This window comes from Mytilus californianus, unplaced genomic scaffold (genome assembly GCF_021869535.1).
Source record: "Mytilus californianus isolate M0D057914Y unplaced genomic scaffold, xbMytCali1.0.p SCAF_30, whole genome shotgun sequence".
NCBI lineage: Eukaryota > Metazoa > Mollusca > Bivalvia > Mytilida > Mytilidae > Mytilus > Mytilus californianus.
Window position 1 is genome coordinate 820,026 of NW_026262680.1, and position 17,564 is coordinate 837,589.

General features: G+C 32.5%; 1 protein-coding gene across 2 annotated transcripts in view; it reads left to right on the top strand.

Annotated features, from left to right (window-relative positions):
* Nucleotides 1-1,259: 1,259 nt before the first annotated feature.
* LOC127736368 (protein ELYS-like) overlaps nt 1,260-17,564 on the top strand; it is a 104,963-nt gene continuing 88,658 nt past the window's right edge. For both annotated transcript variants that reach the window (XM_052246876.1, XM_052246877.1), the window contains exons 1-2: nt 1,260-1,342; nt 15,138-15,269. In XM_052246876.1, coding sequence (XP_052102836.1) covers nt 15,170-15,269 — 100 coding nt within the window. In that variant the 5' untranslated portion in view covers nt 1,260-1,342; nt 15,138-15,169. The remainder of the gene's footprint in view (nt 1,343-15,137; nt 15,270-17,564) is intronic.

Below are 17,564 nucleotides of genomic sequence, written 5' to 3' on the forward strand. Positions count from 1 at the left end.
TCATAAATGATCTTCCTGCAACAGTAACATCAAAAACACGCTTGTTTGCAGATGACTGTATCTTATACAGAACAATTAAAAATCAGCAAGATTGTAACATCCTACAAAATGACCTAGACTGCCTAGCCAAATGGGAACAGACTTGGGGTATGCAATTTCACCCAGAAAAATGCAATTCACTTACTGTAACAAGATCACAGTCACCATACAAACATAACTATATACTTAAAGGCCACTTTTTAGAATCCGTCAACACAGCAAAATATCTTGGTATCACCTTATCCAACAACATGTCTTGGGATACTCATATAAACAACATTACAGCTAAAGCAAATAAGATCTTGGGCTTTTTAAAAAGAAACCTAAAAATAAACCAAGAAGAAACAAAAAGTTTGGCTTATAAATCTATGGTACGTTCAAACCTAGAATACTGCTCTTCAGTTTGGTCTCGGCCTAACACCCAAAAACAAAAAAACAACATCGAAAAAGTACAGAGAAGGGCAGCACGCTACGTCACCAACAGGTACCACAACACCAGTAGTGTCACTTTCATGATTGACCATCTTAAATGGAAGTCACTAGAAACTCGTAGAAACATCAACCGAGTAACAATGATGTATAAAATCACACACCACCTTATAGCAGTAGACCCAAACCTTTACCTTTCACCACAGCCAGGCAAAAACACCAGATTCACAAATTCACTACAATATCAAACATTCAGCACCAGAACAGATTACTTTAAGTACAGCTTTTTCCCATACACAGTTGTACTTTGGAATTCACTCTCACAAAACATAATCAGTGTCAACTCTTTGGATCAGTTTAAAACACTGATCCAAAGTCAGTATATTTACATATCTACCCTGTTTGTATATATATGTAAATGTGTTTATTTTTATTTTTTGCACAAAATTATTTTTGATTATTGCACTCTTAAAATTGTTATCTTTTAATTAGTGTCTGTTTGCGATGCGCCGACGTATCAATGTGCTGATGGATCGTCGTACGATGTAGATGTAGATGTAGATGTATCGGCAGAGTTATCCTGCAGCGGACACACACAACCTTAAACATCTAAAGGTAAACATATGTCTCACACGATAAATACTGATGAACAATGATTTTGATATCACTTTCAACTCATGCACATTCCGCTGGGCATTCAGCACAAAATTGATTTGGTGCATATTTCCGGAGATTCATTTCTCTCTCCGCGAAAGTTTCAGAAACATTGTTTTCATCCGGTTTCACTGCGCAAGCGTACTTTGTTTTAATTTTTCACATGTACAAAATTTGTTTGGATGGCGGTTATCTGAAATATAGCATACAAACCGCATAAGTAAGCTGCTATTTCTTACACCTATCACATGAAAAATCAAAACAAACAAAAACTAATCCAATTAATAATAGCACTGGTTAACACGGACATAATTTAAGTAAACAGCTAAAATTTTTGCAAACTGGGTTGCCATCCAAATATTTACTATTGAACTACAACAATATACAAACTTATGAGACAGGTGGTACCTCATGAGCTTCCCAAGGTTTTTTGTCAAACAGGTGGATTTTGCATGTTTACTTACTTGTATGTTGTTGGAGGTTTTCAGGGGAAGATGGTATAAGGGTATCAGTCTGCATGGGGTCCTTCATTTCTGTATTCTTTATATTTTTAGGTCATTTTTATGCCCCCGCTGTAGCGGTGGGGGCATTAAGTTTTACCCTTGTCCGTCTGTACGTACGTACGTCCCAAAATTGGTTTCCGTTCTCTAACTTGAGTTTGCCTCAACCAAATGTTATGAAACTTATACACAATGCTTATTACCACAAAACACAGATCAAGTTTGAATTTTGGTGGCGTCACTTTCACCGTTCTAGAGTTATGCCTCTTTATAAATGGAAAAATTGCAAAAATTTTTGTTTCCGTTCTCTAACTTAAGTTTGCCTCAACCAAATGTTATGAAACTTATACACAAGGCTTATTACCACAAAACACAGATCAAGTTTGAATTTTGGTGGCGTCACTTTAACCGTTTAGAGTTATGCCCCTTTATAAATGGAAAAATTGCTAAATTTTTATTTTCTTCTAAATATCAAGTTATTTTTAAAATTGGAGTTATCTTCCTTTGTCTATGATTATAGTTGAATCAACTACAATCAATGCTTTATACAATGCAATGTTTAATTTTGACTTCCACTGATAAAACACAGATCAAGTTGAATTTTGGTAGTGTCACTTTAACCATTATTGAGTTATACCCCTTTATAAATAGAAAAATTGCTGAATTTTTAGTTTCTGTTCTCTACTTAAGTTAGCCTCAACCAAATGTTATGAGACTTACACACAAAACTCAGATCAAGTTCAAATTTGGGTAGCGTCACTTTTACTGTTCTTCAGTTATGTCCCTTTATAACTATATGATATGCAAGTTGGGGCATCATCTGTGTCAACATGTGGACACTATCCACATTTATTCTCTATTCTTTATATTTTTGACACATAATTCTATATTCTTTATATTTTTTGCTCGTTATTCTACACTTTTGGCAAGTTTTGCCCATTATTCTCTTCTGCAAACCCAATCTAGAACCCCTGGTATCCGCTACATGTAGACTCCCACAATTACGGCGAGTAAGTCCCTTTTCCCATTTGTCACTTGCTTTATCCGACCACCAAAGTTGTTTTCTTGTTGCTCAGGTATTGATGACAGTTTTAGTCATTAATTTGCATTCTACCAAGTAGATGTAAATGGAGAATTTCAAAGACATAATTGACATGCATGTAGACAACATATTTTATAGAACCATTGGGATAACATTGACTTTGTAGACTTCAGTGTTCTCGAGATGTATATAATTTTTGACAGTGGTGGTATCGGTCTTACCGCGATGTATAATTTTTTACCGTGGTGAAAATTTTCAGTAAAAAAAATCGTAAATCGATAAAGTTTTAAGCAATTTGTTAAATCTTTTCCGTGCGGTATAAAATTCCAGTTGAAATTTGACCAGTTCAAACCATGCCAGTTAACCAGAATGTGACACCACATGATCGATTTACCTTTTGAGGTTAACCTTGTTGATTGGATTTAATCGATGTAATTAACACTTGTTACATTATTCTTTTGTGTTTTAATTAGGAGTTCATAACTTTATGATCACTGATATTAAACTATTTTATGGCTTCACTCACAACCCAAGCACTGACCTGTGACAAGTCTGCAAATACTTTGTACAGGAACAGTGTGAACCCGATAGTTGCACACACACCTGTACATTTTTTGTACATAATAAAGTTGGCTCATTAGTATAGTATAGTATAATATGTCTCATTAAACCATGACCAAAATTCTTTCTTTAATTATGACATAGTTAGTGCATGATATTAGGTTTCAAACTATAGTATCTGTGAAGGGGACAGACATATGTACATATCACATGACCCAGTTAGTTCACGTAGCATATTAAAGTTTATTTGCAATTAATTGCAATCTATTCTATTTAATAAATGAAATGTATGACTGTACCTTCAAACTGGATATCTATATCCACAATTAATGCATAACAGAAGTTATCTTGCAAATTTTATCCATAAGCACATGTTAAATCTATTTATATCTACTTCCTGTCATTTAGGCGGGAAAAATAGGGAGACTTTAATTTGTTGTTGACATTGAATATGGTTGTTTATAGACCTAAGATAAATTTATAGATTTAGGAATTCTTTTTGAATGGACCATGACAAATAAAGATTTGGATTTCAGTGCAGTATTAAGTCTGTATCAATGTTTGATTATCACCAAAGACAAGAAAGGTTAATATTTACATGAAATCTATGGCAAAATGTTTTTAAATTTATGAAAAATTTCTTTTTTTTTTAAATTTAACATAGAAACTGGTTCAAACATTAAATCAATATTTGTTCTTGTTATTTTATATCTCCTTATGACAAGAATCCTTTCACATATACAACAACTTTCTTTCTAGGAACTCGAAAGTTTTTTCAAATTGAACATTTTTGGTCTCCTTTGAATGATATTTTATTTTTATTGATATGGATTTTATAAAAGATTTGATTACTTTAAATTTAGATGAATATTTTGTAATGAATCATGTTTTATTTATTTAAAAAAATATTAAAGTATACAAACTGTTTATTGATTAACTTCTTTTTTTACCAATAATTTTCTGACTCAATGTCTACATAACACAGTACCACAGTGTTAAAACAAAACAAGAGACATACTGCAGTAACTAGAAATATAGCTAAGTGACGTGACGCGACACAACTGATTGTATGAATCATTTCACCAAGCTGTCCACACGCGTTACCCTGGTGCTATCCAAATATCCTGAGTAGATCACTGGACTTGTCTCAATATCATTTCATAACAGACTACACGAAATTCGACGCACCATCGGACAAATCCGGTGAATAATGGATCGGTCTGGTAAAATTTTGTTGAATTCCAGTCCGAATGTCCGGTGTTGTTTTTTTTCAGGATTTTTCTAGCATTCTAGCAAAATTCCCAAACGATCTCAAAATTCATTTTCATCTTTATTATTCATGACAGCGATGTTTATTTTGTTCAACCGCTAGCTTTATGCCGAAAATCGCCAACAAGTAATGTGTAAATCCGAGTAAAAACATATCTGACTGACGAAAAAAACAATGGCTGCCATCAACCGGAAATGTAGACAATACCAGATCAGATTCCAGGAACGGATAAGGCTAATTCCGGCTTTGCCGATCAAATACAATAAATAAATAAAAAAAAAATCCAAGCAGGTCACAAAATACAGCTATGAAATATAAACACTAGAATTGAAAACCAAAATATATATGAAAAAGAAAGAAGAAACAGGAAATATTTTTTACAGAAACTTTAAATAATTTTAGTTCACAAATAATTTTCAGGTCATAATCCAATAAAATGTGACATTACTTTTCTTAATCACTGAAATGCATTCAAGCAATTGTGCACAACTTTCATCACTTTAACACTCTTTTCACATGATTTCGTTTTTGTGCATTTTTGGAGAGGAGTAGGGCACAACAAATCATAAGTGTTTTGTATTTTGTCGGATAATATACAATTAGATGTAAAAAAAAATGGTCTGGTAAAATTTAAATTTGGTCTGGTAAAGCTAGGTTGTTTACCAGTCCGAATGTCCTGTAAAAATAAAATTCATTCATGTAGTCTGTCATAAGGAACAACTTTTTATGCAAACAAATCAAAGCATTTTCTTTAACTTCTGTCACTCGAGGGTACAAAATAATCTTGATTTTTTTGGCAAACAAATTTGTTAGTTTATTAAGTGTGATTAAAATTGGCTTAAGTTAATGTTTGATCCGTTAATTGCATTGAAAATGTCATCCTTTCCAAATAGATGTCAAAATTTGTTTGTTTTTTTTATTTTTTCTTGGGCAAAAAAATTTATACTTGCCATGGATTGGAGACGGACCAATAATGACCGAATTCTATAATTTTGCAATTCCTACAGACATACCATGGTGCTATCAGTTTGTCTTCATCTTATGAGGTTGAATATCCCTGTGGTACATGTATCTTCCGCCTCTCTATTAACATGCATTAATAGACATTTTGTTAGATTCTTTTAGGCAATATACAAATACTTTGAGGCTTTTCTGAATCTGCATTATTCAAAATAAAATTACATGTCGCGTTGATTTTGTCCAAAATGTGAAATTATAGCCCTTTTTATAAAGTCCATCTGACCTTGACCTCATTTTTACAATTCATTGGTCAATGATAAGTTTGTATGGTTAGGTCTGTTTCTTAGATACTGCATGTATAAGCAATGGGGCAACTGTATTTGGTGTATGAAATACAGTGTTCCAGCTAGGATTTCAAAAGGGCAGGGAGCCAATCAAGAAAAGGGCACTTTAGCACGCTGATTGATAATTCAAAAAGGGCACGTCAAACATTGTCTTTTATTATGTAAATAGCAGGGGTTTTCAGCTAAAGTTTGAGGGCTTTATTTATAATTAGTCACTTTTACGTGAGATGAAAATCAACCTTATTTTGGAAAACAGTAAGGGACCAAGGACGTATATTACTAGTTATACATATGCCTTCAAGGACTAGGATCTTTGAAGGATTTAGGCATGCTACAAATGAAGGCAGTTATTGCATGATTTGACTGATGTGATGCTTAAATATGAAGATAAGAAGAAGGATCCAGAAATCTAGTTCACAATTTCACTTCAGTTATTTTCATTGGACATTCCTGATCAACAAAAGTTGGGTTCCTCTTTTTTAAAACCAGGAATCACAGCAGAAATGAAATTATAACGACTATTTCACTGCATAATCATTATGCCTGTAAAAAAACGTTTAAATCAATATTTGAAATCCATTTTTATACGACCGCAAAAAAATTTTGTGGTCGTATATTGGTATGACGTTGGCGTCGTCGGCGTCGTCGTCGTCGTCCGGCGTCGTCGTCCGAATACATATTGGTTTTCGCACTCTAACTTTAGTTTAAGTGAATGGATCTTTTTGAAATTTGACCATAAGGTTAAATACCACAAAAGGAAGGTTGGGATTGATTTTGGGGGTTATGGTACCAACAGTTAAGGAATTAGGGGCCAAAAAGGGGCCAAAAATGAGCATTTTCTAGTTTCCAGACAATAACTGTGGAACGGTGTATGGATCTCTCTGAAATTATACTACAAGTTTCCATACCACAAAGGGATGGTTAGGATTTGCTTTGGGGGGTTATGGCTCAAACCGTTTAGGAATTAGGGGCAAAAAAGGGGGAAAAACAAGGTTGTCCTGGTTAATGGACAAATACTTTAGTACAAAACATAATTTAAAGCAGTGTAAGGGAGATAAATCAAATACATCATTGAAATTATCTCCCTTACACTGCTTTTAAATTATGTATAAAGTAATGGTTAATGAACAATAAAGATAATCTAAAACAGTGTAAGGGAGGTAATCCAAATACAACGTTTTGGTTACTTCCCTTACACTGCTTTTAAATTATGTTTAAAGAAATGCATATTTATAAAGGAAGACCAGTAAAAATATCTGCAAATGTTTTCATCTTTTTTTTTTACAAAAAAATCCATATGAAAGATTTGACACTATATTTTTATTAATTCTATTATAAAATAGATTAAGTTAGCACTATGGTAAATTTAAATGGGTAATTATGGTTGCCAACTCCATTGGAAATTTGAATTGAGATTATGACCATATCTTGAGGGAAAGAATTTTTTTGGGGGAAAAAGGGGGGGGGGGGATAAAAAGAAATTGTGGGGGGCCAATTTTTTCTCATTTCAGATTTCAGAAATTAAAAAGAATTATTCTTCAAATATTATTTTTTTTTCAAATTTCAAATATTGAAAAATTTCAAGAAGTAATCTTTAATTACACAGTATGGCGCATTAGATTTGTAAAATCTTTGATCACATTTATTTATTTGTTATGCCGAATCTAACAGTGTATTTAGATTTTTAATTTTGGGTCCAGTTTTCAAATTGGTCTACATTAATGTCCAAAGGGTCCAAAATTAAACTTTGTTTGATTTTAGCAAAAATTGAATATATGAGGTTCTTTGATATGCTGAATCTAAACATGTATTTAGATTTTAGATTTTTGGCCCAGTTTTCAAGTTGGTCCAAATTGGGGTCCAAAATTAAACTTTGTTTGATTTCAACAAAAATTGAATATATGGGGTTCTTTGATATGCTGAATCTAACCATGTATTTAGATTTTTTATTTGTGGACCCCGTTATCTAATTGGTTCATATTGAGGTCAAAAGGGTCCAAAATTAAACTTTGTTTGATTTCATCTAAAATTGAATTATTGGGGTTCTTTGATATTCCAAATCTAACCGTGTATTTAGGTTTTTAATTTTGGGTCCTGTTTTTTAAATTGGTCTACATTGAGGTCCAAAGGGTCCAAAATTAAACTTAGTTTGATTTTGACAAAAATTGAATTCTTGGGGTTCTTTGATTTGCTGAATCTAAACATGTGTTTAGATTTTTGATTATGGGCCCAGTTTTCAAGTTGGTCCAAGATAGGGTCCAGTATTTAAACTTTGTTTGATTTCAACAAAAATTGAATATATGGGGTTCTTTGATATGCTGAATCTAAACATGTATTTAGATTTTTGATTATGGGCCCAGTTTTCAAGTTGGTCCAAATTGGGGTCCAAAATTAAACTTTGTTTGATTTCAACAAAAATTGAATATATGAGGTTCTTTGATATGCTGAATCTAACCATGTATTTAGATTTTTTATTTGTAGGCCCCGCTATCAAATTGGTTCATATTGAGGTCAAAAGGGTCCAAAATTAAACTTTGTTTGATTTCATCGAAAATTGAATTATTGGGGTTCTTTGATATGCCAAATCTAACCGTATTTTTAATTTGGGTCCCGTTTTTTAAATTGGTCTTCATTGAGGTCCAAAGGGTCCAAAATTAAACTTAGTTTGATTTTAACAAAAATTGAATTCTTGGGGTTCTTTGATATGCTGAATCTAAACATGTGTTTAGATTTTTGATTATGGGCCCAGTTTTCAAGTTGGTCCAAGTTGGGGTCCAAAATTAAACTTTGTTTGATTTCATCTAAAATTGAATTATTGGGGTTCTTTGATATTCCAAATCTAACTGTGTATTTAGATTTTTAATTTTAAGTCCCGTTTTTTAAATTGGTCTACATTAAGGTCCAAAGGGTCCAAAATTAAACTTAGTTTGATTTTAGCAAAAATTGAATTCTTGGGGTTCTTTGATATGCTGAATCTAATCATGTGTTTAGATTTTTGATTATGGGCCCAGTTTTCAAGTTTGTCCAAGTTGGGGTCCAAAATTAAACTTTGTTTGATTTTAACAAAAATTGAATATATGGGGTTCTTTGATATGCTGAATCTAACCATGTATTTTGATTTTGGACATTGGACCATAATAGGTAAATTAAAAAAATTCAAGTTCTTAGACCACATTCTTTCTGTGTCAGAAACCTATGCTGTGTCAAATATTTAATAACAATCCAAATTCAGAGCTGTATCAAGCTTGAATGTTGTGTCCATACTTGCCCCAACTGTTCAGGGTTCGACCTCTGCGGTCGTATCAAGCTGCGCCCCAGCGAAGCATTTTATTATAAACTTGGAACGATTAAAATGACAGTATATTTTAAATTTATCAAGAATAGATCATGTTTACTTTCGATTTTTAAACTAAATGAAAACAGGAAGTGACAAGAGGATAATAAATTTAGAATGAATCCGGATTCATCTACGGATTGGTTCGTGTTTAACAAAAACATGAAAAAGGCAAGAAATTATCATTTTTTAAATTAAGTTGCTCAGTAAGAAATATATTGTCTCTCGCATTTAATTTGATACTAAATGATTTCGTATTTTACGTTTTAGTGTCTATTAAATTTATAGGAATACGTTCACGCATGTGCAGTACATGATAAAGATAGCACCTGTTTGACTCATGAAAATATTTCTGAATGTTTTGAATAAAGTTTTATCTTGATAATCGAAATTGTCGACAGATTATGTTGAAAAGTTATAAAAAATGTGACGAAACTACGTCAAACGAGCTGCAAATAGTGATTGATTGGGAGATTTTGAAATGAAAATGCGAACTGTCTGGGGGAAAACAATTTTGTTCAATGGACAAAACTACAAAAACATCTATAGATAAACAAACTGCAAATTGTGGTCTTTTGAGAAAAATTGAAATAACGACTGACCAATTTTACTTGGAAAGTTAATTGTAATGGCCATGGTCAATTATGAGGCTTGTTAATTAACGGATTAGTGACCCATCCGATAGCGATAAGCGGATTACCTGTAATCACAACTTATAACACCTGTTGAAAATGTTAATTAGCCGAGGGTCAAAAACATGAAGGCAGGTGGAATAAATAGTATTTTCATCAAAATAATACGACATAACGGCGAAAAAGGGCAGTGCGTCTAAAAAATGGCACAGGGCGTCAGTCAGAAAAGGGCGGGCGGACCGCCCTGTGAAAAAGATCAAGCTGGAACACTGAAATAATTGTAAGGTGTCTGAGAGAGTTTATCTGACCATGACCTAATTTTCATGGTTGTTTGTGGTTAGGTCTGTTTCTCATATACTTTTAGCAATGGGTCAAATATATTTGCAGTGTTTTCCCTAGGCTATTCAAGCATTGCGGTACCGCTACGCATAAATTTCGACCGCCATGCTTTCATCATTGCCGCAATGCATCCCGCTATGTGTGAAAATAATAACTGTGTAAAATATTTATTATCGATATTTTGAAAGTGAAGTGACAAGTGACAACACTCCACAGGTGTTTTAAACTCATCCGACTCATAATTGGATGCATCACGTCGTGCGTGCCGGGATTTTATAACCTTCTTGATTAGTTGCATGGTTGTATACATTTACACATCGAGACTTCGGTTACATAATAGAAGTTGCCAGTTAGCTGATAAATAAATAGTAAGATTAATCTCCAATGCATATCTTTCTGTGCCAAATAAAAAGTTTTAACATTTTCCCAGTATAAATTTCACTAAAAAACGGGAGTTTGACATCGTTATTTTACTGTGATCTTTAAAAAGTAGAAATTTAAAATTTAGTATAGTCTCTGGTATCATAAAATAAAACTAACGTAACTTCACCGAGAATGAACAAAACCTTTTTTTTAAATAAAGTTTCGCAGTTTTTTCATCAGCTATATCAATGTATATTTACATCGATGAACTATTTTTTGATTGGTCACAACAATCAGTTATTTTTAGATTAGTCGCGGTTGATTGATTATATCAAAGAATACACATCACCGCAACCGTGCCGAGAAAAAGACGTGTCTTATGAAATGATGGAAAAACTTTCAAAACATACGTAGTTATTTACGGAAATATTGTTTTTAATATAATAAACTAGTGTTGTTCTATCTTTAATTCAATGGGTCACATAGCGGATTCATTTGCCGTTTTTTACACAAGTGGGGCTAAATAATTTTTCTTTCACTTCGGCAAGATAGGATTTTTACAATTATGAAGCGTTATAAATAAATCGGACAGGAATGTATTTAAAAATTGTCATGAAATAAAATGTCAGTTAGCTTCCAAACAGGTAATTGCCAAATATGTCATCTGTATGTTAGGTATTCTTCATTGATGACTTCTGTAATTAAGGGACGACATCAAAAGATCAATGTAGGATAAAAATACTTCAATCAAATAGTTTGGGGGTGGGGGTTAAAATTGCTGCAAGTTTTGTTTATCCAAAATCGACTTTACATATATCCATATTGGTCAATCAATTAATCAATTTTTCCCAAAGTAAGTTAAGGGGGGGGGGGGGGGCAGTGAAAAAACTATGTGAATTAAGTTTTTTTTATCCTACAATGAACTTTTGATGTCGTCCCTAACGCAAATAAACTTTTTTATTATTGTTCCCTGTAAAATCTCTGTGAAGCAATGAAGACATTCAAAGTTTCATTTAACAACTTGCTGTTACTGCTGAAACCATTCTATCAGCAAATTGAGGACAATGTTAGTGAAAGAATGTAAAGACATGACATTTAGGCAGACAATGAACAAAGTTGCCAGTCTTAGAACTTTGTATCCATGTCTGTCTAAGTATGCAGCAATTGGTCTTGTTTTGCCAGTTTCAACAGCTGATTGTGAAAGGTGTTTTTCATGTTTAAACAGAGTTAAAACACCTTTGAGAAACAGACTATGCCAAAAAGTGCTGAATTGCTTAATGCATATATCAATTGAAGGACCAAAGGAGGAAGATTTTGATTTTGAAAAATGTGTGGTGAACTTTGGAAAGTTGAAACGGAGAAAGATATCAACAAAATAATGTGTACATGACATTAATTTGTAAATAACTAGTGCAGACTGGATTATTTTTATTATTGTTTATAAGGTCTTTCATTAATTCCTCTCATCTGTAATAAATACTTTAAAGTTCCATGACTTACCTATAATAAAACAATTAGATTGGTATATGGCTTTAAACATATAAATTATGTAGTGTTCCTAATTCTGAAAAAGAATCATCGCGCGCCGTGTTGCAAATCCACCATGGACCCACCATGCATGAAAAATTTTCTAGGGAAGACACTGATTTGGTGTATGGAACCTTGACCTCATTGACCTCATTGTCCTGAATCATTGGTAATGTGAAGTTTTGTGTAGAAGAAAATTTCTACAAAATAAGGAAAGATCAATCTGGCAATATTGGTTCACATTGCAAACTGTATGTCTATTAAATAATATAAGAATTCAAATGTAATTGTCATCCTTCAACATATTTGGATTTAGTGGAAATTTCTTTTGAATTGCTTTTCTGAGTCTGACTTCATTTTTGAACCAAGGTTTATCATTGCCATGTATAGTTACAATTGCAGATAGAATGCTCTCTCTTGCAATGTCAAGAAAATTGTGGTGAATATTCTAGCCTCTAGGACACACAAAAAAAGAGTTCCTTCCAATCCACTAAATCTAAACAGTTAGGGGAGTAACTTAAATGAGTGATTTCTTAAATCACTGATTCAATTAACATTTTGTCATGAAATGTTGCAAGTAAGAGTTTTCTTCCATTAATAATCACCTATCTAAGTAGTACAAATAAATCACTAAACTAAATGATTTTATTTTATTGTAGCTTTAAATATATAATATTAATGATCCTGGGACTAATTATGCTGCTAAAATTATCAGAACCAACACAGGGCCTAATCTAGGATTTTGAAGAGGGAGAAGTGACTTCTCCTTCCATGAGAGAGAAGGGAGAAGTGGTCAATTTCTCTTGGAGAAGTGAGGTTCCATTACCGTTTCGGTCGCGTCGTGTTTTCATGCTTATCACTAAGAAAATTGTTTTATATTCAATAAAAGATATACTTGCAGTTTTTTCATATGTTATTGTACACAATGTATATATATAGAAAGTTCTTAATAAAAAGGTTTAGACAATATATAGTTGTTATTTATTTATTGATACCATTGTGTTCTAAATAAAATTTGTTGATTGGGACATGAGGGAGTAGCCTAGTAATATTATCATGATTATGATGCATTAAATCCATGTGCATCTGCCTCAATTTATTTTTAAAAGTCCAGAAAACATATGACTCCCAGTTTACCTGATGAATTTCAGATGACTGGGAATTTAAATTATATCACCACTTGTCATTATTTTGTAAAACATTATTGAATGTCCAGGACATTATGTTAGATGTAAATTGAGATTATCGTTGAAGATTGTAAGTCTATAAATGAAAATATCTTTCAATCGCATATTAATTATCCGATAAAGAGCTAATTTCTATCATTTTTTAAAAATATCATCCATATCAACGAAATGGTCGTGAGAAAAAATCCACTGCTGATCACTATCTGGTAGAGTGTCGTACGTTTACAATCACATTATCCATCAGCTGTCTTTCTACCTTTTATATTTCAATTTTTATTCAATCAATATAATAAATCTACCGTTAATTCCCACCCTTTACCTACCGACTAGTAAAATTGATCGACTCGTGTAAGTTATAAAAATAAAACAAATCAGCTGAGTGATTACGCAATATCCTCAGATGAAAATCATCGTAAAATGATAACTTAAACAGACGGTCAGTTTTCCGTTAGAATAGTTTTAAAAGTTATATCCGAGGATGTTCAAAGTCGCCGTTGTATTTATTTAATTTGATCGTTGACAGTATTAGTTCTGGGTCGTTTCGAAAATCTCGATTTTCCTTGTCAGCCGCCATTTTTTTTACCTGTGAGACTTGTCAATTACAAGTTGTCTCCCTTTTACCGATTATGATAGCGATTTGACTTCGCTATGAAGTCAGTCGGCCGGCGAGATTTAGCGATTTTCAAAATTCTTTGGCGACTTAAATCGTCATTTCGCCGGCAAGATTATGGCCTGCCAACATCTGTGTTTATATGATGACTGGTCATGTCAGGTGATGACCTTGTACTGAATCTGGGATAATGATATGAAAATCACTTGTTTAAGTATCATACCTCTATTTTCTTCCAAAAAATCATTTCTTTAAGTATTATTTTTCTAATTACCCCCCACTTTTTTCAACATCCCCGAACTGTAAAATTTCCGTTGCAAACAGTAAACTTTTATTACATAACCTGTAAGCTGAAACCTTTAATTTTACAGGAAAAATACTCCTACTGCTGGGAAAAATCTGTTTAGCAGTTTAAGAGAGTTTTAGATCATTATGTAAAGCCTTCATTTTAGCATTTTTTTCAACAAATTTTGAATTGATAGATGAATGATTGCTTTAAAGGCATAAACCTTGCTACTTAAAAGAAGCAAAAGGTCCATTTTTTTCAATTTTGCTTATAATCAGGCTGAATTTAGGTATAATCTAAACCTGTATGTTTAAAATTTTGGTAAAACTACAAAATCACAGAATTTCTAATTTGCTACTTAAATGAGTGATATAAAAGTCACTTATTGCAGTTATTCCCCTGACTGCTAAGATGTTAGTAAAAATATCAACGTTTGCTTTATTCCTACAGCCATATTTCCCTTTTAATTGATTTTATTTTAAATTTTGGATTGCATAAAAAAATATTGTTCAAACCTCTGGTTCTACAGAAATCAATTGAAGAGTTGTGTTATTGAAGACTTTCAATACATCAAATGAATGAAAGGTTCCTTATGAAGACAAGAGCAACAAATTCGTACATTAAAATGAGGAAATTCTTAAAAATAACATATCTTTCAAGTGAATGATACTATCGCATATACTTGATATGACATGCATAAGTATCTAGTTTAAACCAGTTGGAACAGAGATTTTGTATTAAAATCAGGATAAAACAATGCAGTTCTTTTATTTCTTATTTTAAAACATGCGGCAGGTCATGCAGGTGTAACCTGTGAAAGAGGATAAAGTCTGTATTATATTTGTGATTTTTTGGTTATCAGATATATACAAATTTGGGGGGAAACTAATGCTTTACAACATGGCAGCCCATGACAGCCCGAATGAGCAAGTGCAAATGTGTGTAAAAAAGTTAAACAAGTTTAGATTAACTAGTTTATTTATTTTCTTACTGATATGAGGACTTTGTCTTCTAATAACAAATGTAGATTAAACAACAACTTATTCTTTCATTTTTACAGAAGGATCAACATGCAAATACATTAGGGACATAATGAGACCAGGTGTAACCCCACACCATGTATCACCATTACTACCTTTTCATCATGGTGTAACAGATTATGATGCTGGTGTATTTTCTGGAGTCAGCAGAGGTAACTGTGGTGATTTTGTTTTGGAATAGTTAAATGCTGTACCGTATTCGGTCATGTATTATACGCACTTTACCCAAGATATATATATAGTCGGTATATGGGGATCTGTATTATACAATTTTTTTTTTAAAATGAGTTTAAAAATATGGAGATGTGGTATGATTGCCTATATATGAAACAACTATATATAAAAATATGGAGATGTGGTATGATTGCCTATATATATGAGACAACTGCATATTAAAATATGGAGATGTGGCATGATTGCCTATATATGAGACAACTATCCACCAAAGTTCAAATGAAATGTGTATAAGCAATTATAGTCAGCTAAAACAGGGATCTCCATGGATGAAAATTTAAAGATCGAGGAACTATAGAACTTTCACCATTATAAAAACCTGCGTTTACGGCGTGGCGTGATCGAAAGTATTTCATTCTTTTATTTCTATGCAAGGAATGGTGAACAGACTAATGTATTGCTTATTATATTTATTTCATTATATAATAACCAATATTTTCATTAACTATCATTTGTAACAATTCCAATGTCAAGCCTGCATGGCTCCTGCTTAGTCAAGAATGACCACACGCTGTCCTGGAGGTTCTCAGGTCGTTTTCTTGCTATTCTGGTTATTGTTTAGGACTTAAAAATCGAGGGGGGATCTTTTTTTCACTCAAATTCAGAAGTCATGAACTGGTATCAATGATTTGCAGCATCAACAACTAGAAGTTTCGTATCCATTTTGTAAGAAAGATTTAGAGGTCAAATGTTTACAACTTAAATGGTTTTAATGACTTTAAATTGGAAATTTTATAGAAATAATAGAATATGCAACATGCATCTTTATATTCTGAATGTAAACCGGATGTATTACTTTGATTGTAAACCTCGAAATGAATTCGGAATAACAATACAAAATTTCTTCAGATTATCATGTTGCAGGTAATTTTCATGTATTTACTTTTAAACTTGTAAAGGAATTCAATATTATCGATAATTGCTGTACTCGTGTTGTTTTGCATGAAATTATATCCTGTTTTATGTCTTGTTTTGTACTCGTTTAAAATGGGGGATGGCGATTGCGTAAGTCAATGTAAAAGCATGTGCTTGACTTGTTAAACTTTTTTCTTCGTAACTGGATTTAAAATTTAATTTTTAATCTTAATTTTCATTAGCATTTACCACTGGACGTTAAGCAACCAACAATCAATCAATCAATCATTAGCATTTACTGAAACGTAATTAAATAATGCAATCAATCATCCATCTTGATCAAGTGTTCTCCTGTCAGGTGTGTTGATCTACCTGTACAAGTGATTAGCGATTTAAGCCGGATATCCCTCAGGACTTTAAAACTGTAATCAGAAAGTCCCTTTGGATTATAATACTATAAGGGTTATGCAATTACATGAAATTGATTATAATTGCTAACAAAAATGGTGGCGGCTAGAGAAACAAAAACAAATTTTGACAATGGTGGAAGATAATTTAACAATGGCGGAACATATTTTAATGATGGCGGTGCGCCATCATAAAACAGGTCATGGAGATCCCTGCTACAAAATGCCCGACATGAAAAATGTGAAACAATTCAAAAGAGAAAACTAATGGCCTAATTTATAACAAACAATTTAAGAATGCTGCTGGTTGACCTGAGATCAATTGGTGTAAATGACATCTTTGAACAAGTCACTCTTACTGTGACGCAATAACATAATTGTCACATAAGAAAAGTTAGGAAAAATGCAAGAATGTGAAAGTAATCTATATCTAATGAGCATTTGTTTTCTGTTTATTGTATATGTGGTAAATACTGGTGACATCTCATACAACTGGGAAGGATAAATACTCCAAATCTCACACCATAGTCAAAATTCTATAGTTAATCTAGAACATAGTTATTGTACATGTATATAGTCAAAACCAAACCAAAAAAAGAAATACAGATATACATGTAGTCAAAACTGACCAGAAATTACATACAACATTTGGAAAAAGTCAATAATTATCTAATCTTTTGTCATGTTTATTCGAAAAAATTTATCACCCTAAACTTCTTTACAAGTGAAAACCATTGGACTGTGTTTTCAAGAGAATTTTTTAACAAATATTATACAACCTGACCATCTGATCTAGTAAATAATCACCAAGTCTTGCAATTCACTGTTTCAGAATCCAAGCATTCTGGCCATGTGGGTAATATTTTCAAAAGCATACAACAAAACAGTGTGATCAGTCAAAAAAGTCCTAAACAATAGAAATAGCAATGATATTACCTTATTTTCTTTTTG